Source organism: Urocitellus parryii, chromosome 6 (genome assembly GCF_045843805.1).
Source record: "Urocitellus parryii isolate mUroPar1 chromosome 6, mUroPar1.hap1, whole genome shotgun sequence".
NCBI lineage: Eukaryota > Metazoa > Chordata > Mammalia > Rodentia > Sciuridae > Urocitellus > Urocitellus parryii.
Window position 1 is genome coordinate 174636713 of NC_135536.1, and position 21098 is coordinate 174657810.

The following is a 21098-nucleotide window of genomic DNA, read 5'->3' on the forward strand; positions in this document are numbered from 1 at the left end:
CCAGATAATGCTAAGTGAAGTTAGCCAAACCCAAAAAAAAACGAATGCTGAATGTCTTCTCTGATATAAGGGGGTGACTCAAAATGGGATAGGGAGGAAGAGCATGAGAAGAAAATTACCTCTAGATAGGGAAGAGAGGTGGGAGGGTAAGGGAGGGAGAAGGGGAATTGCATGGAAGAGGGAAGAAGACCCCCTTCGTTATACAGAATACAGGTATGACGATGTGAGGGAAAAAAAAAAGAAGTGGGTCACATTAGATTGGGTAGAGAGAAGTGATGGGAGGTGAGGGGAGGGGAAGGGCGGAATGGAAGGATAGCAGAATAAAAATGGACATTATTATTGTTGTGGGTAGATACATGACTGCATGACCAATGTGATTCTGCAACCTGTACACTCAGAAAAATGAGAAATTATACCCCATCTGATTCAAATGTATGATATGTCAAGATCATTGTACTGTCATGTGTAACTAATTAAAACAAATGGTATCCTTGGCCTGCCTGCTCTGTGTCTGGACTTTACTTGTCTTGCTGTAACTCCATTTCTCACTATAACTCTGTGAGATGGGTACTGTTATTATCCCATTTTATGGATAAGGAAATTGAGGCTCAGCAAAGTTAAGTGAATTACCAAGACTATTAACCTAGTAAGTGGCAGAGGCAGGGCATAACAGCAGATAGCCTGAAGTCAGCTATCTCTTCAGTACACGATGCTGCCTCTGCTCTGCACAGGAGACTGGGGGAGAGTAAAGAACACTGTGCTGATGAGGTCAGGAAGGGCATCTCAGAGAGGGTGTAAGGGAAGCTGAGTGTGTAGCCAGGCATGTGGGACAGGGCATGGCACCCCAGGTGTGTGGTCATGTGATGAGCTCTGAAAGGCTGGTGCTAGAACTCAAAGGAGGAAGGAAGATGGGCAGGCTGGGCACAAACAGATGAGACAGAGCATTGACCAGGTCAAGGCACTGCTGAAGTCCTGGGAAGTCCATTTTGCCCTGCCGTCCCACGACTTGTGACTCTGCTGACCTCAGCAAACTCAGGGCTGAGACTCTGAGCTCGATCTGTCTCTCTTATGGCAGGAGAGGTGCTGAGAGGGGACCGGATTGTCAACACCCCTTTCCAGGTTCTCATGAACAGTGAGAAGAAGTGTGAAGTTCTGTGCAGCCAGGCCAACAAGCCAGTGACCCTGACAGTGGAGCAGAGCCGGCTGGTGGCTGAGCGCATCACAGAAGACTACTATGTCCACCTGTAAGTTGTCCTCTGCCTCCTGTTCGCCTCGCAGTCACTTAGGGGAGGGAGTTGATGGGAGAGGCGGTCCAGAGGGACTGAGTGGGGCCTTGGGTTTCCAGCATTGCCGATAACCTGCCTGTGGCCACCCGGCTGGAGCTCTACTCCAACCGCGACAGTGATGACAAGAAGAAAGAAAAAGATGTGCAGTTTGAACATGGCTACCGGCTCGGCTTCACAGATGTCAACAAGGTAGAGTGTCTTTGGTGTGTTCAAAGAGCTGGGGAGCCACAAGCACTGGGGGCCACAGAGAAGAGGGATAAATTCCTCTCTAGGCTTGTGACAGAAAGATGGGGTCAGTCCAAGGCATATTTCTCCCATCGCCTCTAGAGGAGATGGTCTGTCGGAAGTCTGCAGCCTTGGATAAGGCTCTGGTAATTCTGTAAAGTACAGAAGGCCAGTTGCTAAAATTTTAGAATCTGTTTTTATAGAATTCAACCAGACAAATCTGGAAGTTCTTCAGTGTACAGAAGAGGGCCATGTAGCAAGCATGAGCAGGTGGGCAGCCTGGGTTTCTGGATCTGTAAATGTGTATAATAATGATATTCACCCCCTGGGGTTGTTCTCCAGGGTAAATCTGTGAGCGCTTTGTGATGTAGACCCCAGGAATAAGCTAATAGTGGCGACAGTGACTAACTGTTCTCTTTACATGGTATCCCATTTTCTAAACTGAACACATATTACTTAAGGAGTAAAGGACAAAAAGATTTCATTTGAGGTGCAGCCCCTGTCCTCAAAGGATTTCTTTCCTATTTGGGAGCAAATTCGAAGTGTGAGGCAATGGGTCCTCTCGGCTGATTAGCAGGGAAGCTCGTGCAACCAGGTGCCACAGGGGAGGTAGGCCTTGGAAAATAGGCAGGCTTGAGCCAAGAGGAAGTGGTGCTGGCTTGCGAGCTGCAGTGAATATGCGAATGGAGGACTGTGAGGCAGGCAGGGGCTGGGGAAGCCAGGTGGACTAGTGTGTCTTAGAAGATGCTGATGGCCAGCTCTGTTAGGGTCAGAGGGTAGAAGGCCTTGAGTGCCAGGCTGAGGAAATAGGACTTTTATCTGATAAGCCCCAGGGAGCCCTGGAGAGCTTCAGAGTTGGAGGGTGATAGGAAGAAAGCAGTGTTTTTGGAAGGTTGGTACAACCAGGCATGTTGGGCGAGGGGAGGGACCTAGTGCCTGGGCTGGTCTCTCTGAGTGGCTTCTGATTGTTTCTTGGCTGCCAGCTGTATTGTTCTCTCTGTTGCTCTCTTTTAGATCTACCTTCACAATCACCTCTCGTTCATCCTTTACTACCACCGGGAGGACATGGAGGAGGACCAGGAGCATACATACCGCGTCGTCCGCTTCGAGGTGATTCCCCAGAGCATCAGGCTGGAGGGTGAGTGGGGAGGTTTGACCAGTGGGGCAGGGCTGGATGGGCCTGTGCTTCCCACTCAGTTTTCTCATTTTTCACCCCTGAACTGGCCAGTAGGCCCAGGTGTAAAGTATGGGTCTAGCCACAGAAGGGTCACTGTACTCCCAGAAGAGAATGTGGGGATCAAGGGAAAGTTGACATCTGCTATGTCATAGGCTGGGCACCCACCAGCTTACCACCATCTAGCAACCCCAGGAGGGTGTTGATTACCTATGAGGAGTCAGAGGCTCAGAGAGGTTGGTAACTTGGCTGAGACCAAACAGCAAGTGAGGCTTTGTTGAGCCTCTTCACAAGAACCAGGCAACTCACCCTGGGTTGCAGTACAAGGAGTAAGGATGCAGGCAAAGCTGCTGGGCAGCAGCTGTCTTATTCCTCTCTGTGTGAGTGATTGGTACAGACTAAAATTGCCCAGGGTCAGCAGTTATGTGGGTTTGAGAGCCCAGCCCAGTCCTGACAGGCTTTATAGGACCTGATCCAGCTCCCCCTCCCCTGTAGTCCTCACTCCACAGGGAGGTCTTCAATTAAGCAGCAGGCCAGAGTCATACACAGAAGCCTTATAAAGCAGATCCCATACTTTAAGGGCACCATGCTGCCTCTCCTATGAGCATGATGGACACGCTCAAAGATTATTTTGATTATTTTGAGGTTTCTGCTCCATCAGTGACTCATTGAGATTAGAGTCTCTGTCTCCTTTTCTCATCATTTTATCTCTAGCACCCAGCACAGTTCCTGGCACATACTTGGTGCCTATCATATGTTTGTTGGCTGAATGAATGGGGCAATGGCAGAATGAAAAAATGATTAAATGAATGGAGATAGCACCTAAGTGATTAAAGTCATGGAGACCGACTGAGTGAATGAGCAAACATGATAGAATGAGCCACTATCGTGTGCTGAATGGGCCTGACTGAATAAGTAAGTGGATGTTTGAATCAAGTGCAAGAGATTGATTGCCTAAAGGAGGGGCTTAGACTTGGACCCCTCTCTTCCCCCCTTCCTCTCCCCTCCCCCCATGCATACACCTCTCGCAGCCCCAAAGGCCCTTTGGAAGGTCAGAGCCCTAGGGGATATAATTTTAAAAGCCACTGTTGCCTGCTGAGCTCTCAGACCCTTGAGGCCAGAGTCCCAGCAGTAAGTAGCCTTGAGGGGGGAGCCCTTGGATAGTGGTACTGGCCACCATGGGAACAGACTGAGTCTCTTGTTTCTCACAGACCTCAAAGCAGATGAGAAGAGCTCATGTACCCTGCCTGAGGGTACCAACTCCTCACCCCAAGAAATTGACCCCACCAAGGAGAATCAGCTGTACTTCACCTACTCTGTGCACTGGGAGGTGAGAAGGAACCAGAGCTCACTGGCAGGGGAGAAGGTCTAGTCTGGGCCTGGATTTAAGAGCAGGAGGCCTGACTCTCTTCCTCTTGCCTATCAGGAAAGTGACATCAAATGGGCCTCTCGCTGGGATACCTACCTGACCATGAGTGATGTGCAGATCCACTGGTTTTCCATCATCAACTCTGTTGTGGTGGTCTTCTTCCTGTCAGGTGAGAGCTCTGTGGGTCAACAGGTGGAGAGGACCCAGTGGGGGGATTCCTGATTTGTCCTCAGGGCCCAGTGTGGGTCAGGATCTATGCTAGACACCAAATGTACTGAAGTGAACAAGATTCAGTCTCTGCTGAGAGCTCACTAGAGGAAATTGGATCTGTCTGTTTGCACACACATTCATTGATAATTCAGTAACACTTTGTTGTTGCCTAGTCTGTACCAGGTGCAGTGCCAGATGCTGGTGATAAGATATTGAGCAAGCCAACCAGGCAGTCCTCTCTGTCCAGAATCTACAAACTAGTGATGGGAGGAAACAAAACATCAAATAAGTAGTGGTATTCCAGATAGTAACAAATGCTTCATGGAGCAGATAAAGAGAGGGATCAAGTATTCAAAAGTGGAAGAAAAGGTGAAGGCTATTATAGGGAAGTCTTCTCTGAATGAAGGGGAAGAGCCACCATTCAGAGACCCAGGGAAGAATTATTCCAACCAGGGTTGCAGCCCTGCAGTGAGACATGCTTGGCAGGAAGCCCGATGGTGAGAGGGCAGTGGACAGAGGTAAAGAGACACTGATCATTTCAATGTCATGAGAAGCAAAGACTGTGCAAGCTACTATTTATTAAACATTTGCCAAGGGGCCAGCTGCTATCCTAGTTTTTTACAAACATCTCAGTCCTTCATCCCCATGAGCTAAGCCTAAAAGCATTAAGTGAATCAGAATCATAGAGCTTGTTCTCCTAACAGCTATACTGCTGCCTTGGGAGGTAGAAAGGCCAAATCAGGACAGGGGCAGCAGGTGTCTATGACCTAGTTGGGGGCACTAATAGGCGATGGTGCCCGGGATGAGTCTTGAAAAGTGCGTAGGAGGCTGTCAGGGCAGCATGGTTATTCCCAGTTGGAGTACAGCATGGAGGTGAGGAAGAGACGAGCTGTGGACTCAGTGTTGAGAGAGAGCGAGCCTGGGAGAGATGAAGCCAGAGAAGCCAGGAGGACTAAGCCATGGAGAGGCTGGGATATTCTCCTTCCTGACATAAAAAAACAGTGTCCTGTGGCTCTCCCACCCATCGTAGCAGCCCTTCGTTTCTACACACCTCTCTCTAGTCAGCTGGAGTGGAGTTCTGCCCAGGGGAGGAGCTGAAGTGGCCACATGGCCTAGTCCTGCTGGAGGGCTCAGAATACAGACAGCAGTTAACCACACTCAAAACTCCCCCTCCCTCCTCTGTTTCAGGCATCCTGAGCATGATTATTATTCGGACCCTCAGGAAGGATATCGCCAACTATAACAAGGAGGATGACATTGTATGAGGTCTTGGGGTGGATGGGCTGGGAAAGGGAGGGCAGTCTGGGGTGTGCGTGTGCATGCGCCCACAATTTCTGACTACAGTCATTAAGGCAGTAAATTTCAAAAGTGTTAAACGACCTCATCACATGCAGTGGCACATACCTATAATGGAGGTTAAGGCAGAAGGATTGCAAGTTCAAGGCCAGCTTGGCAACTTAGGGAGACCCTGTCTCAAAATTTTAAAAAAGAGCCTAAGGGGCTGGGCTTGTGGCTTAGCGGTAGAGTGCTCACCTAGCACATGTGGGGCGCTGGTTTCAATCCTCAGTACCACATAAAAATAAAATAAAGGTATTATGTCAAACTACAACTAAAAACCAAGATATTAAAATAAGAAAAAAGAGCTGAGGAATGTAGCTCACTGGTAGAGTGCCCTTGGGTTTACTCCCCAGTGCCTATCTCCCCCCCCCACCCAAAAATTTTAACCACCCAAAACGATGGGCTTGATATTTCTGATATCATAGTATAATAGCAATGGAAGAAGTCACAGGAATAAAACTTGATTAATATGACATTAAAAAATTTAAAACTGCATGTCAGATATACAAGAAAGCAAACAAATGAAATGGCAAAACAATATTTCTCACAAACTTCAATAAACAAGTACAGGACTGGGGCTCAGTGGTAGAACACTTGCCTAGCATGCATGAGGCACTGGCTTCAATTCTCAGCACCACATGCAAATAAATGGAATAAACGTCCATCAACAACTAAAAAATATTTTTTAAAAATAAATAAATAAAATAAAAGTACAGCTACAACTAAAAAAAAAAAAAAAAAGCTCAGCTTGGTGCCAAAACTTTTAGAGATTTATTTAAAAAAAAAAAAAAGTACAGAGGGGCTGGGGATACAGCTCAGTGGTACAGCACTTGCCTAGCATGTTCAAGGGCCTGGGTTCAATCCCCAGACTGCTACAACAACAAATTGTAGAGAATTCTTTTAAAGAACCCAAAAACCTAACATCATTAATATAATGCTAAGGGCTGGGGATGTGGCTCAAGCGGTAGCGCGCTCACCTGGCATGCGTGCGGCCCGGGTTCCATCCTCAGCACCACATACAAACAAGGATGTTGTGTCCACCGATAACTAAAAAATAAATATTAAAAGATTTTCTCTCTCTCTCTCTCTCTCAAAAAAAAAAAATTAAAATAATATAAAAAAATTTTTAAAAAATGCTAAACATCAAATTTATAGATGAGGAATACATGACCAGTAAGCTTATGAAAAATTGTAAGCTTTATGAAAAATTGTTTTTGCTTTAGGAATAACCCCCCAGCTGGCAGATTCAATCATGAGAAAATGGTTTTGGACCATCAAATTGGCACAGATTTTTTTGTGACATTGAGAACCAAACCCAGGACCTTATACATGCTAGACAAGGGCTCTCCACTAAGCTACATCCCCAGCTCTCAAATTTTTTTAATAGTACTAATTGTTTGCCAGATTAATATAAAAGCACCTTCCCATTCCTCCCATGGAAGGGAAATTTGGTAGTTTTCTGAAAAGTATTTAATAGTACTTCTCAAAAACTATAAAATAGCAACTTGCTTTGCCACAGTAATTGTAGAATTTTCCTAAGGAAAGAACCAAACACTTGGTCTAGAAAACATTTATTGCAGCTTTGAAATATAATTTCAAAGAAGTGTTTATTGACTTGAGATGCTCATGATCAAATACCAACTGAAAATAAAAAACTACGCAGAAGGTGTCATTTTTAATGTTTAAAACATATGTATACTTGGCACACAAACATATATAAAAGACTAAAGGAAATATACCAAAACATGGTATCAGACTGGAGATGTAGCTTAGTGGTACAGCTTAAGTATAGAGCATTACTTTTATATCTATCTGTATTTTAAAAAATTGTTCCATAGTATTGTTTTTTGTTTACTTGAATTTCAAGATATACACCTTTTTTTTTTTACACAAATATTTATTTCTTTTGTAGTCAAAAAAAATAATAAAGTGCTTCTAAATCTCACTACCTAAAAATGACTAAGTTATCATCTCAGTGTGCTGGTATGTTTTTATTATTTTTCCATGCACCAAATTTGTAGAATTAGGAGACTTCTCTTTCATTCACTACAAGCATCATGTTTGTGGCATCCCTTCCCTGTATGACAGTTCTGAGAAGCGTTTTCTCATATCACTTTATACTCCTATGTCAGAACAGTAGTGATTGACACCTGAGGGACTCTCAACCCAGGTCTGGGGTCCTGGGGGCCTGGGTCCTTGGGGGTGACTCCAGTAGGAGCTGTCCTCATCCTCACAAACCTGTCTCACTCTCTGGCCCTTTGCTACAGGAAGATACCATGGAAGAATCTGGGTGGAAGCTGGTGCATGGTGACGTCTTCAGGCCACCCCAATACCCTATGATTCTTAGCTCCCTGCTGGGCTCAGGCATTCAGCTCTTCTGTATGATCCTCATCGTCATCTGTGAGTGGGCCACTAGGCTGAGTTTGGGGCCCAGAGGACCAAGGACCTGATCTGGAAGCTTAGCTCTTTTTCCATGTGCCTTGAAAAGGGTGGGCTTCCAGGGGTGATCTAAGCACTCAGCAAGAAGCAGGAGTTTCCGCCTCTCTGGGCCAGACAACTGCTGGCAGCATCCCAGCAGCAGACCCAGTCCCTGGGAATGGTAATCTTCTCATGACTTTCTAGCTGCATTTATGGAGCCCCACTATGTCCACTCTATCAGTAAAGCCTCATATCACTGCTGTGAGGTTGACTTCCTTTTGCAGTCAGGTTAAGTGACTGACCCAAAGTCACTTAACCCAGGATTTGGACTGAACTCTTTAACAAACAAAAAATAATAGTGTATAATAGTCACAAACAGCTCTAGAGTCACTGTGCCTAAATTTGTATCTCAGCCTCATGCCTCCAGGCTTTATGGCCTTGGATAAGCCACCTAATCATTTTAAGCCTCAGTTTTCTCATCTGAGAAATGGAGAAACTAATCTTCCCCTTGCAAAGTCAAGAATGCACATTCAGTGAGGTGGCATTTCTCAGTCAAGTACCTGGATCCGTGGACTAGAAGCTATAGTTAAGATTTGGCCAGCCAAGGTCCAGAAGCTGCCGTACCCCTGTGAGCCCCAGCTAAGACCTAGTCTTTTCCTGTAGAGAGGAAGGGATATTGAGAAGGCCCAGGGAGACTCTCCTAATCCTGTCTACCCAGGATCCTGTCAGCCTGCCCAAGGCAGGACTGGGGACCTGGCAAATATGCCACCCTGACTGTCCCCCTTCCCTCCTCAGTCGTGGCCATGCTTGGGATGCTGTCACCCTCCAGCCGGGGAGCTCTTATGACCACAGCCTGTTTCCTCTTCATGTTTATGGGGTAGGTGTGAGCATGCTCCCATGGGCTGGCACAAGGTTCCTACCTGTTAACTAACAGGCCCCCTTGGTGTGCGCCCCTCTGCCCTTTTCCCACAGGGTGTTTGGTGGATTTTCTGCTGGCCGTCTGTACCGCACTCTAAAAGGCCATCGATGGAAGAAAGGAGCCTTCTGTGTAAGTTTCCCAACCCCCCCTCTGGCATTTGATGGGAACAAAGAGAATCCTTCTTGGGCTCCTCAGTAGGAGCATAGGCAGGCCCTGGTGGGGATCAGGCAGGGACTAAACAGCAGCATGATAGAGCAGGGAGGACTCAGGTCTGAGGGTCAGCAGTTCTGGGCTTTTACCTGTAGGCTCACAGAAGGACCTCTCAGGGCCCTGGTTGTCCCTTCATAAAGTAAGGATATGGATTTCAGTTATTCTCAGCCTACATTGTTCAGTGTCTCAAGCAAGAGAAGAAATAGGGGACACAGAATGATGGGATTTCAGTTGGCAATGCCATAGGAAAACACTATGCCCAACAGGGTAGTAGAGAGAATCACCTACCAGGACAGAAGAGGCCAGGCCCACGTGACTGCCGGCATGTTTCCCAAATGTGGTGCCTTCATTTCTCTGCAGTGAGGATGGTCCTTGCCTTTCCCTGTCCTCCGGGGGATTGGGGAAAGAGTTTAGCAACAGAAAAGATCATAGAAATAGGAGCAGTCCTAGGGGTGAATCTCACCTAGGGGGATCTGAGTCCCATCTCCATGGAACATTTCTCCTTGTTCATACTCCTGGTGACTGACACAGTGCCTAGCCCGTAAATTTCAGCCAGGAAGGCAGAAGAGGAATTCCCTGCATTGAAGGAGAACATGAAAGGAGGAAGTGACCTTTGAGCTGGTCCTTAGAGAGGAGTTTCAGACAGAGGGAAGCAGCCAGCAGAAGGGCCGCAGGCTCTGGGATTAAGTCCCAGTCCCGGATCTGTTTTTTCCCAGATTGATAATCATGAGAAGCCCTTTGAGCCTGTTTTCTCGTTTCTCCAGTAGGGATAGTTCCATCAACCTCTTGGGGTTGTATGGGTGGAAAGAGACTGTGCACGTAAGGGCCTTGGGATAGCAGAAGCCTAGGCAGGAAGCAGATACCCCAAAGTGATGATTGTATAAAGGCCCAGGGGCAGGAACATGAAAGAGCAGTGACTGGTTACTAGGTGGGAGGGACTGTGGCCCCAAAATGAAACTGGAAGTGGAAGTTGAGTGCCAGGTTGTAGGGAGCCGTGGTCCTTGTGGTCAGTGACTTGCCTGGAAATCCTGGCTGGCTGTTGGCCCCAGCATGGAAAGAAGGAGGCTTATGTATAAGTCTGAGGTTTTGGTTCCCTGCACTCACACAGCCGAAGATTCTGACTGACTAGAAACCACAGTCTGGCTTAGGAATCAGACTGCCTGGATGTGAACCTCTGTTCAACCCTCAAACTTCAGTGTCCCTGTCTTTAAAGGGGGTAATGTTAGTCCTTTTCTTCTAAACCTATAGTGAGGTTGGGTGAGATAGTGCCTGTCCCAGCATTTGCTATCCCTAAGATTCAAAGCTAACTGTCATTCTAGGTGGTTTGGGCCAGGGCCTAGGCATACTTGTTTTGTGAAAGTTTATTCATTTTCTTATTTAATGAGTATGTATTCTGCTCTGTGTTCTAAGTGATGGAAGTCCATCAGAGAACATGCTGATCTCACTCCTCCCAGGGAACTCACTATTGAGGAAAGGCAGGCATGCACCTTCTCAGGTAGCAAAAATGCACTCCTTGACTTAAAACGGGATCACATCCCAGTAACCCCATCATAAGTTGAGAATATCTTAACTCAAAAATGCGTTTAGCACACCTAACCCTCAGAATGTCAAGCATGGTTTCTCCTGGATGTCTGTTGCTTTTACACCATTATAAAGTCAAAAAATAATGAAGTAGAACCTTCGTAATTTAGGGACTATCTATAATTGCTCACTGGGATGAAAGTAAGGAAGGAGCCATTTCAGGGATCTAAGAAGGCATAGCACCAAGACCTGACTATTCTTGGGAGAATGCTTCAAAAAAGAATGATACTTGAGCTGAGTTCCAAAGGACAAGGAGGATTTGAAGCTAGTCAGGAAGCCCCACTGGGAACAGGTGGGAACTCCCTGGATACAGCTCCCCAGCCTGGCCCCTCTTGCTCCCAGACGGCAACACTGTACCCTGGCGTGGTCTTTGGCATCTGCTTCATATTGAATTGCTTCATCTGGGGAAAGCACTCATCTGGAGCGGTAAGTGTCCTGTCCACTCCCTCCCAGCCCCTCCCCAGCAAGGGGGTGGCCAGTGGTATTCTGCCCCACTCCCAGGGTAACTTCCTGCTCTTCCCTTCCCTTTTCTAAGTCCCCAGAGTTGTGTTCCCAGCCCTAAGGGCCAAGGGCTGGCTGGGGTTTCCCTAGCACTGCTCATTTTCTGCATGTATCTGGGCACTGGCCTCTTAGGCTCTCAGTTGGCCAAAGCTTACTTCTCTAAAGGGAGGTTTTCATGGTCCAGCAGCTAGCTGGGGAATTCCCCTTTGTCTCAATCAAAGCAGAGCTGCCTGGCATGAATATGCTAGGTCAGTATCCCAAAATAGGACTCTCCTACATGGTGTCCTGCCCTAGCTAGCCCCTACAGGTAGAGCAGCAAGGGTAGGCAGGAATAGGTAGTCTTATCCTTTGAGTGGGGATCCCACCAGCACCAATCGGTTGTGTTGCCGGCAGCCATACATGGGAGTTGTGCACACTGAGGCTCACTGAGTATGGCTTTGGACTCTGGAGGGTAGGAGAGCAGGGCTGTGGTACTAGGGGTCAGGCATTTGCCACCCCAGCCTTAGCATGTAGAACCACCTGTCCCTTCACTGCCGGTGCCTGTTAAAGGTCCCCAGGTGAGGCTGCAAGCTCAGGAAGCTAGAGGATGGGGTTCTTCCCAGCAGCTTGGGAAACTGCTCTCAGGAAATAGAGTCATGCCCGCCTCTCTTTTCCCATACCTGCATTTATGTTCTCTTCAACATGTTATTCCTGATGCCAATTGTATATTATTCACACTTATAGAAATTTTGAGAAGTAGAGAGAAATTAAGGAAATTAAAAATAACTCATAATCCAACCATCCAGAGATAAATATTATGTAGATATTTAATATATGTTATTTTATTGTTCTTTCCTTTTATAGATATATTTTAAATGGAATTACATAATTTAAAAACTATAAAATAATAACAAATATATGGTGCTTACTTTGTAATAAATAATATTCTAAATACTACGTATATTAATTCATTTCTTTTGGCATGATTTTTGTAGAAACTTAAATCATGAAACTGCACAAAAGAAGATGAAGAAAATCCCCCACACTCCATCCAAGGAGGCACTGTTAAGTTTTTGCTTGAGTCCTTTAAAGGCTCATATATGTGTAAATATTATGTTTTCATTAAAATGGAGTCCAGCCAGGCCCATGGCATATGCCTGCCTGTAATCCCAGCTGTTCTGAAGGCTGAGGCAGGAGGATTATTAGTTCAAAGCCAGCCTCAGCAATTTAGTGAGGCCCTAAGCAACTTAGTGAGACCCTGTCTCAAAATTTAGAAAAAAATAAAAGGGCTGGGGATGTGGCTCAATAGTTAAGAGCCCTAGGTTCAATCTCCAGTAACAAAAAAGCGCTGTACATACAGTAATATAAAGTGCTTTTTTGCATTTAGTGGTATTTTACTTCAACCAAATTGAAAGTGCTTTGTGCAGCTTTTTGTTTTTTCCCTTTTCTTCTTCACTTCTCTTTACATATGATGGACCACTTGTAATTTCCTCTCATTCTGGCCCTTTTATGTTCCCTTTATGTTCTCAGTCCTTTACTTCCCTGTTCTTCTCCACTTCCTTCCGGGGTAATGAGCTTCTGGGGTGCCAAGTTTCCTTCTTCACTGGGAGCCAAATGGCCCGCTACATGCACTCTGCTTTCCCCACCCCCAGGAAATTCTTGGCCCCATGAGATTCTGGCCAGGAGCCCTAGAGAGAGGGTGGGCATCTGCAGAACTTTCTCCAAGATGGTAGCCCTGCTGTGTGTGTGGCTTCTCCCTCTCTAGAACCTAAAAGGTCACCTTCCACCTTGGATGGACCCCAAATGGGGCATCAGGCCTCATGGGGTCCTCACACTGTTGTGTCCACAGGTGCCCTTTCCCACCATGGTGGCTCTGCTGTGTATGTGGTTTGGGATCTCCCTGCCCCTTGTCTACTTGGGCTACTACTTTGGCTTCCGCAAGCAACCATACGACAACCCTGTGCGTACAAACCAGATTCCCCGGCAGATCCCTGAACAGCGGTGGTACATGAACCGATTTGTGGGGTGAGTCTTCGGGCAGGGGCCTTCTGGGTGGAAAAGGCCAATGTTCCCCTGAGACATCTACTTAGGAAGGCCCCACAGGGTGCTATGTCCTACACTCCAGCAGTGGCTGCAGCCATACCAGTAGCCTTGACAAAGCCCAACTTCACTCCATGATAAGAGGCCCAGATTGCAACCAGACTTAGTGTCAGCCTAGAAAACAGGACAGGGAAGGGGACAGAAGGACGGTGTGATGAGACAAATTAAGACCTACATTTGAACCTTGAGCGAGTCACTCACCTCTCTGTACCTCATTTTCCCATCTGTGAACTGGGGAGAATGATGCCCACCGTGCCTCCCTCTCAAAATGTTGTAGTGGCCCAATGGCGCAGGGAGACTGAGAACCACCACCCTTTCTTCACACTGGCTTGGGAGGAGCTTGAGCTTCCCAGTGGCTGGGTTGTAGGCGGTTCTAACACTCATGCTCTGCTGCAGCATCCTCATGGCTGGGATCCTGCCCTTTGGCGCCATGTTCATTGAGCTGTTCTTCATCTTCAGTGTAAGTACTGGCCCGTCCCCACCCCCACATGCCACCTTGTCTCTTTAGCATGGTCCCTCCCTCTCACCTCAGCACTCTGCCTCTTCACTGCCTGTGAAATTGCAGATGGGTCATTTAACCTCTGGAAGCCCCATTCTTACCCTGAAATCAAGTCACAAAGCTGCTGTCAGGATAGTTTAAAAGTCAGAAGACTGAGGAGATGTGCCAACATACATCTGTATGGCATCTGGTGCGGTAAAAGGTGCCGCACATGGAAGCTGCTTCAGTGATGCTCCATCATCTAGCACCATGAGTAATAGCATTGCTGCATCTGCTTCCATTCTGAGCCTTTCCCATAAAGACGGGAATACCTGTCAACATTTCCCAAAACCTCAGGCAAGTGGAGGCAATGATCCCTAGTTGTCATGATCCTTGTGGACTGTCAAGGTGCTCGACATACAGAAAGTGCTGCTGCTGGGACAATAATGACTGCTGGCTGGGAGTGTTGGGGGAAAGTTGGCAGTAAGTCTAGCTGACCCAGCCGGGCAGGTGCCCAGCACAGGTGGTCAGTTTTGGACAAGTCTCTACTATTCCAGGGTAATGGTCCAGCCAAGACCTACCAAGACCCTGGCACACCCAGACCTGCCTAGGAAAAGGGTCAGAGGATGAGGTGACTGCCCTTTGGCCCCTAGGTCTCTCCCAGGAAAATCCCCTTTATTCTGTCCTGTGTGACCCTGGACCAATTACCACCCTTGCTCAGCCTTAATTTCCTCAGCTCAAAAAGGGCAAGGTTGCCAAGTGTGGGGATCCATGCCTATAATCCCAGCAGTTTGGGAGACTGAGACAGGAGGATTACAAGTTCAAAGCCAACCCTCAGCAATTTAGCGAGGCCCTGTCTCAAAATAGAAAAATTTTTAGAAAGGGTTGGGTATGTGGGTGAGTGCCCCTGGGTTCAATCCCTGGTACCAAATAAATAAATAGGCAAGATTACATGGGCTCGTATCTGTAGATGAACATAAAGGAGAGAGCCCAGCACCCAGAATGTGGTAAGCTGACTCTGAGTGGCGGTGGCTGCTGTGTACTTTTGATTATTTCCTCATGCTACCATGTTCAGGCTGGGGCCACCTACATCAGAGTCAGCCATACCCTAGCCCCTCCCTAAGAACACTATTATGGCTCACCTCCTACTCCAGAGAGGAATGGCCAGTCAGAGCCACATGCCAGGCACACAGACTGTGATGATGTCACGATGGTGTCTCCATTACTGCTCTGGTTAGAGGTGGGATGCCAAGGGAAGGGACAGCTGAGTAGAGGCAGGCCAGCTGAAGCCTACTCTGCTGTGTTCACAGGCAATCTGGGAGAATCAGTTTTATTACCTCTTTGGCTTCCTGTTCCTCGTTTTCATCATCCTGGTGGTGTCCTGTTCACAAATCAGCATCGTCATGGTATACTTCCAGCTGTGTGCAGAGGTGAGGGGAATGGGGCCAGGAAGCAGGGAGTATGGGAGCTGGGTCCAGCATGGAACAGGTCAGTGAGGCTGCATTGGGAACTGGGTCTGGATTTCCCATGGTCCCTGCCTCAGGCCGTGAGTGTTGGACCAGTATGTTGCTTCCTTATCCAAGCCTGCATTTCTCAGCTTGAGGCTGGATTGGTGATATCTCCCTCACTGCATAGTTGTGTGAGGTAGTGCCCTCCACTTGATACAAGGATGGTATCAGTGTTCTACCAGTCCTCTCTGGTAGTAGTTTCTCCACCCATCTGATGCAGATTAGTAATCTGCCCTTCCTTTAGGAGTAAACTCTTGCAGAATGGGTAAGTCTGGCCCTAGAACTACCAGCGTAGGCTGGAATCTGGCTCCTGCATTAGTAGCTCTAGATCTTGAGTAGGTTGCTTAACCTCTGTGTCTTTTGCTGCTCCTCCAAGTGACAGGGATAATAATAGATCTAACTTGGAGGGCTGCTAGTAAGTAGTGAATGAGTTGATTCTTATGTAGTTCTTATGAAGTGCCTGACAGGCTGAACTGGATAGTGCAGCCTGCAGTCCCAGCTATTCATAGGCGAGCCTTTAGGTTCGCAAGTTCAAGGCCAGCCTGGACAACTTGGCTAGACCCTCTCTCAAAATAAAAATTTAAAAAAGGGATGAAGGCTGGCATGGTGACCTCCCAGCTAAGTCAAGAGGATCACAAGTTTGAGGACAGCTTTAGCAATTTAATGAGATTCAAGAAATATCAATTGTTATTACTTTTCTTTTTCTGTTGTCGAGTTTTTTAAAATCAAGGTATAATTTATGTATAATAAAATTCACCCTTTTTATTTACATCTACATTTTTTAGAAATGTACACAGTTGTGTAACCACCATCACAAAAAAGGTATAAAATATTTCCCTCACCTAAATGTGACTCTTACTGTGAGCCTTGAGCCCTTCAGCCAGCTGTGCAGTGTGGCAGGAAGAGGCCCTGGAGACAGCAGTGACCCCTGCTCTGTTTCCTCCTCAGGATTACCGCTGGTGGTGGAGAAATTTCCTAGTTTCTGGAGGATCTGCATTCTACGTCCTGGTCTATGCCATCTTTTATTTTGTTAATAAGGTACTACCCTTCTTGAGGGGATCCCCTTAGTGCCCTCACGCAGCTTGGTAGAGAGGAGAATGCTGGGGGGAAATCTCAGTGTTTGAATCTTTCCCACTAAGAGCAGGGAGAACCACAGTCAGCTAGGGTTGTTTTCTACTCTAGAATGTGCCTTTTTAGGAAAGAAGAATCTGTGTTCTGTACATGTAGGAGTCAAGCCTTCATATGAAATCTGTAAGATACCCCCAGGACAATACTTACAGGCAGTATGTCACCTGTACCACTTTTAAATAGGAAGTAAGAGAAACTGATAATACAGTATCTCCCAGGGAACTAGATAAAAGAACAGGAAAGAACAAAAGTAGGTGATAGGAGAGTTAAAAAGCACCTCCTTTCTGCAGGATCCCACACAGGTAAGTGTGGGCTAATGAACAGGACCCCAGCCTGTCTGACTAGGGCAGACTCACAGACCTCATTGTCTGAGTGGCGTGAGTGAGGATGCAAACAGATCCCCACAGTTCTGGCCCTGGCACTGCTACAGTACTGGTAGACTGCTACATGACACATAAAGCAGAAAGACTATGGGAAGAGTTTAGGAGGCTCTGGGAGGCCCCTCACCTCCAAGGAAAACACTGAAGACTCACTCTTACCACAGTATTTTGGGTCTCCAGAGCCTAAAAGCAAGCAGTCCTCTGTATGCAATCAGAGTACATTTGCAAAATAGAGTTGTAGGTCCTTAGGTTGAGGCTTAGAATACCTTTTCCCAAAAATTCTATTTTAGAAGAGACTCTGAGGATCGTTTAATGCAGTGCTATACCCCTGCTTTCATTCTGGTGACCATGCCTCTCTCTTCAATTTGAGCAGCTGGTCAGCAAACTACAGCCCATGGACCAGCAGAGCTGTTCCTGAAATAGTTTTATTAGAATACAGCCGTTCTCATGTGCATATCATCTGTGGCTGCTTTCACACTGCAGTGGCAATTGAATAGTTGCCACAGAGACCATGTGGCTTATAAAACCTAAAAAATTGTATTCTGGTCCTTTAAGAAAAACATGCTGACCCCTGCTGTTGCACATCCAGTAACAGAAAGACATTTCTTCCTGACCCTCCCCATTCTCTTTCTGGACAGTGTCTGTCATTTCAAGGGCCTTCTTGATTTAGATTGCAGGTCGCCCCCTGTAACCTCTACATTCAGACCTTAATCACAGTCCTTGGAGCATCCAGAATAAATTGGATCTCCCTTTTCTACAACCCACGTGAAGAGATCTCTTGTAAGTGGCAAATGACCAAAACCCAATTCAAAAAAAAAGAGAATCTACTGGCTGATATAACTGGACAGTTTGAGAAGTTTGGATTTCTCGTTTCAAGCATGGTTAAGTGCTGGGCAAACAAAGCCAGAGATCTCATGGCAGCTGCCGCCTGTCTCTCCTACTCAGACTGCTTCTCTGTCTAAAGCTGCCTCCTCTGGCCCTGTCATCTTGTCTGTAAAATGAGGGCCTTGGCCCCTCTGAGCTCTCAGGGCCCTTCCAGCCCTGCCTTCTTGTTCACCTTCTTCTGGTTTGAACACTGTCCTGCCCCCCTCTCCCCCCATCATCCCTCCCCCATGTGCAGCTACAAGAGTGCTTGTGATGAGAGATGGTAACTGAACCTGAAAACCTGGCCATCACCTCTTAGGCGTAGGAGAAGATTTCATACAGTGACCTTTATTTTCTTCCGGGCTCCTGGCAGTTGTATGATCATGTAGCTGCCCATGAGCTGGCCCCCAGATTAGCTTCATTTATCACAACAAACACTGCAACACAAGTCCCTATCCTCTCTGCCAAGGCCTCCAAACTCCGTCCCTTTCACAGAGGAGTCTGAAATGCTCTATGATGAAAGACGCTGTGAGATGTTAACAAAAATGATGAGAACTCTCAGGGAGAAAACAGGCCAGCGGTGGCTCTGGACCTTAAGCTGGAAGCTGTGGACAGCTCTCTCCCCTGCCTGCCTCCCCAGTTCCTCCTGTTCCTTCGGCCATCCAGGAGTGTTGCCGTGCTCTGCTGGGGTCTGTGCAGGACCAGGAAGTAGCACTGCTGTGGCCATTCGGTCTTGTGACATTCTGGCCCTGGCCCCTGAGGTCATGAGCAGCCCAGGCGACGTACCAGTCCTAGTTAGTGCCAGTGAGGGTCAGCTGTGCTATGAGCCCCTTCCCTTTGTCAGGCGCTCGGTTGGCCATGAGGTGAGGAAGAGGGTGGAACCCGTTGCCATGCTGCTGGTCCTAAGCGCTGTCTCTTGTCTTCTCTCCCTGTTCTGCCCCAGCTGGACATTGTCGAGTTCATCCCCTCTCTCCTCTACTTCGGCTACACGGCCCTCATGGTCTTGTCCTTCTGGCTGCTCACAGGCACCATCGGCTTCTATGCAGCCTACATGTTTGTCCGTAAGATCTATGCTGCTGTGAAGATTGACTGATTGGGGTGGACCATGGCCACGCCCACTCCATCCTCGGACAGGAAGCCACCCTGCGTGGGGAACTGCAGGCACGCAAAATAAAATAACTCCTGCTCGTTTGGAATGTAACTCCTGGCACAGTGTTCCTGGATCCTGGGGCTGTGTGGAGGGTGGGAGGGCCTGTAGATAAATCTTGCATTTTTCTTCATCTTGCAGTTCTGTGGGGATGAGGTTTTGTTTTTTGTTTTTTGTTTTTTGTTTTTGTTTTTCTTTTTTTTAGTGGGTTGTTTTTTCTTCAGTGCTAAGAAAGTTCCCTCCAACTGGAACTCTCTGATGTGTTTATTCAGATTTCTTTTTGGCTTGGGTTTGTTTTTTCCTTAGTTTTTTTTTTAAACCAATGGATCCAGGATGGATAAATCCACCAAGATAACTGGGTTTTGGTCACTGTCTCCACCTCAGTTTCTCAGGGCTGTGGCCACCCCACGACTCACTGGAAAAGGCAATGCCAGGGCTGCAGTGAGGGTTCCAAGCCTCTCGCCGCCTGTCCTCACCATTGATGCCATGACAGCACAGTTCTAGCCTGGACAGCACCCTCAGTGCCAACCAGCCTTTGCCAGCCCTCTCCTTTCCTCCTCTTTCTTTCCCAACCTCTTCCCAGAGCTGCCCAAGGCAGAGCTTCTAGGCAGGGCTTCCAGCCAGGCCTCTGGGTCATCTTTTCACCACGAGCAAGCCCACGCCTTGGTGGATGCAGGAGATCCCCTGGAAGTACCCGGTCAGTTCCCCAAGACAGCAGGAGAAGAACAGCCAGAGGCGCTGACCAACGAGGAGGAGAGATGAGCAGTGAACTATTCTTGTGCCAAGAAACCCTGGACCTGGAGCCAAGTATTTCCAGAGTGAAGCACCCACATGTCTGTGTCTGGGAAGGGTGGCAGAGGCCGCTGGGGCCCTCACCCCTCAGGACTGCCCCCAGTCCTCTTCTCAGGGGGTGCCACTCTTTCTCACATGTGGTAGTGGTGGACCTTCTCCCCCACTCCCAGGCCAGAGCAAGGAGCCTGGAGAACTCACATTCCTCCTTTAGGTGGCTGGACAGAGGCCTTCTTGACGTCCCCTGGCCGCAGTGTTTTTACTCAGTTCTTTTAGCTGGACCCATCCCTTCCACTTCCCACCTGAGTTCTTGTTGGGGGCACCCAGAAAACTGCTGTGAGAAGGAAGATGGTAAGTTCTGTCGTTCCTTCCCAAATTCCACCAGGAACAAGCAAGAAGTTTAGTTTCTCTGAGCTGGAAGGAGTTTGCTCATGTGGCTGGCCTGGCTCCTCCACAGACCCCCACTCTTCTTGCCCATGCCCACCCTGTTGAAGTCACAGACGTTTGCTCTTAAATTGTAAGAGACCAAATCCACCTGGGATGAGTGTTTAAGTAATAGCCACTCACCCTTGCTCCAGTCCTTGGGCTCCAACCACAAGACTAAGCTCAGGATGCTGGTGAAGCCAGGAATACACCCCTCCCTTCTCCACCCCAGAGTCCCCCAGGGCCCTACCAGCTCCGCATCAGTCAAACCAGTAAACTTCCCAGCCTTACCACATAGCAACTCCTTGGTGCCAAGCGGCGTCCATCAAGAATCAGGCTGGAGAAAAGGGAACCAAGCTGTAGGGAATGATATTTGGAATCTATTGATAGTTCAAATCTTGACATTTTTTCCCCCTAAGAAATTCTTATTTGGGGGGGAGTGGGAAAATGGACTCCTCAAAGGGTTCAAACATCGTCGATTTTTCTGACTTTTTTAATCATCATCATCATTATTTTTAATTAAATGCCTGTATGCCTTTTTTTGGTCCAATTGTAAATAAAAATGCCATTGTCCTGTTGTGATGTCTCAAGTCACATGCAAGGGTTGGGGTGTAATGTGTGATAGCCTCCCTAATGAACTCAGTGTTGCTCTTGATGTTCAGTCTCCTCTCTGGCTTTCTAGGGTTCAGGCCAACACTGTTTCCTATCTGGTACAAGTCCATAGTCTTGCGCCATCTGCTCGGCTCCTCCACACCAAATTGTAAGCATTTGCACCACCCTCTGATCCAACAAGCAGGAAATGGCAATCAGGTGTGCGTTTTGGAAGCAGTGCTGGTTTTGGATTCCCAGCTCCAATATTTTATTGCCAGCTCATTTTACCCTCTATCATGTAGGGCATCTTCAAATGAAGCAATAGAAATTTAGGTCAAAGGGCTGGGAGTGTGGAAAGCATGTGCTTAGCATACTTGAAAAGGCCTTGGAGTCAATCCCTAGCATCAAAAAAAAAAAAAGGATATATAGAGAGGCTGAGACAGGACAATCTCAAGTTCAAGGCCAGCATGGGCAACTTAG

The 21098-nt window shown here is 47.5% G+C and overlaps 1 protein-coding gene across 2 annotated transcripts in view; it reads left to right on the top strand.

Annotated features, from left to right (window-relative positions):
- The window catches only part of Tm9sf4 (transmembrane 9 superfamily member 4), a 50526-nt gene extending 29921 nt beyond the window's left edge, over nucleotides 1–20605 (top strand). Inside the window, exons 4-18 of one of the 2 annotated variants that reach the window (XM_026402078.2) lie at nucleotides 1076–1244; nucleotides 1346–1475; nucleotides 2526–2649; nucleotides 3897–4015; nucleotides 4112–4223; nucleotides 5453–5523; nucleotides 7870–8002; nucleotides 8816–8897; nucleotides 8993–9068; nucleotides 11073–11156; nucleotides 13060–13235; nucleotides 13707–13770; nucleotides 15099–15218; nucleotides 16245–16334; nucleotides 18612–20605. In XM_026402078.2, the coding sequence (XP_026257863.1) occupies nucleotides 1076–1244; nucleotides 1346–1475; nucleotides 2526–2649; nucleotides 3897–4015; nucleotides 4112–4223; nucleotides 5453–5523; nucleotides 7870–8002; nucleotides 8816–8897; nucleotides 8993–9068; nucleotides 11073–11156; nucleotides 13060–13235; nucleotides 13707–13770; nucleotides 15099–15218; nucleotides 16245–16334; nucleotides 18612–18761 (1700 nt within the window). In that variant the 3' untranslated portion in view covers nucleotides 18762–20605. The remainder of the gene's footprint in view (nucleotides 1–1075; nucleotides 1245–1345; nucleotides 1476–2525; nucleotides 2650–3896; nucleotides 4016–4111; nucleotides 4224–5452; nucleotides 5524–7869; nucleotides 8003–8815; nucleotides 8898–8992; nucleotides 9069–11072; nucleotides 11157–13059; nucleotides 13236–13706; nucleotides 13771–15098; nucleotides 15219–16244; nucleotides 16335–18611) is intronic. The other variant, XM_026402079.2, reaches the window with a different exon arrangement.
- Nucleotides 20606–21098: the final 493 nt, after the last annotated feature.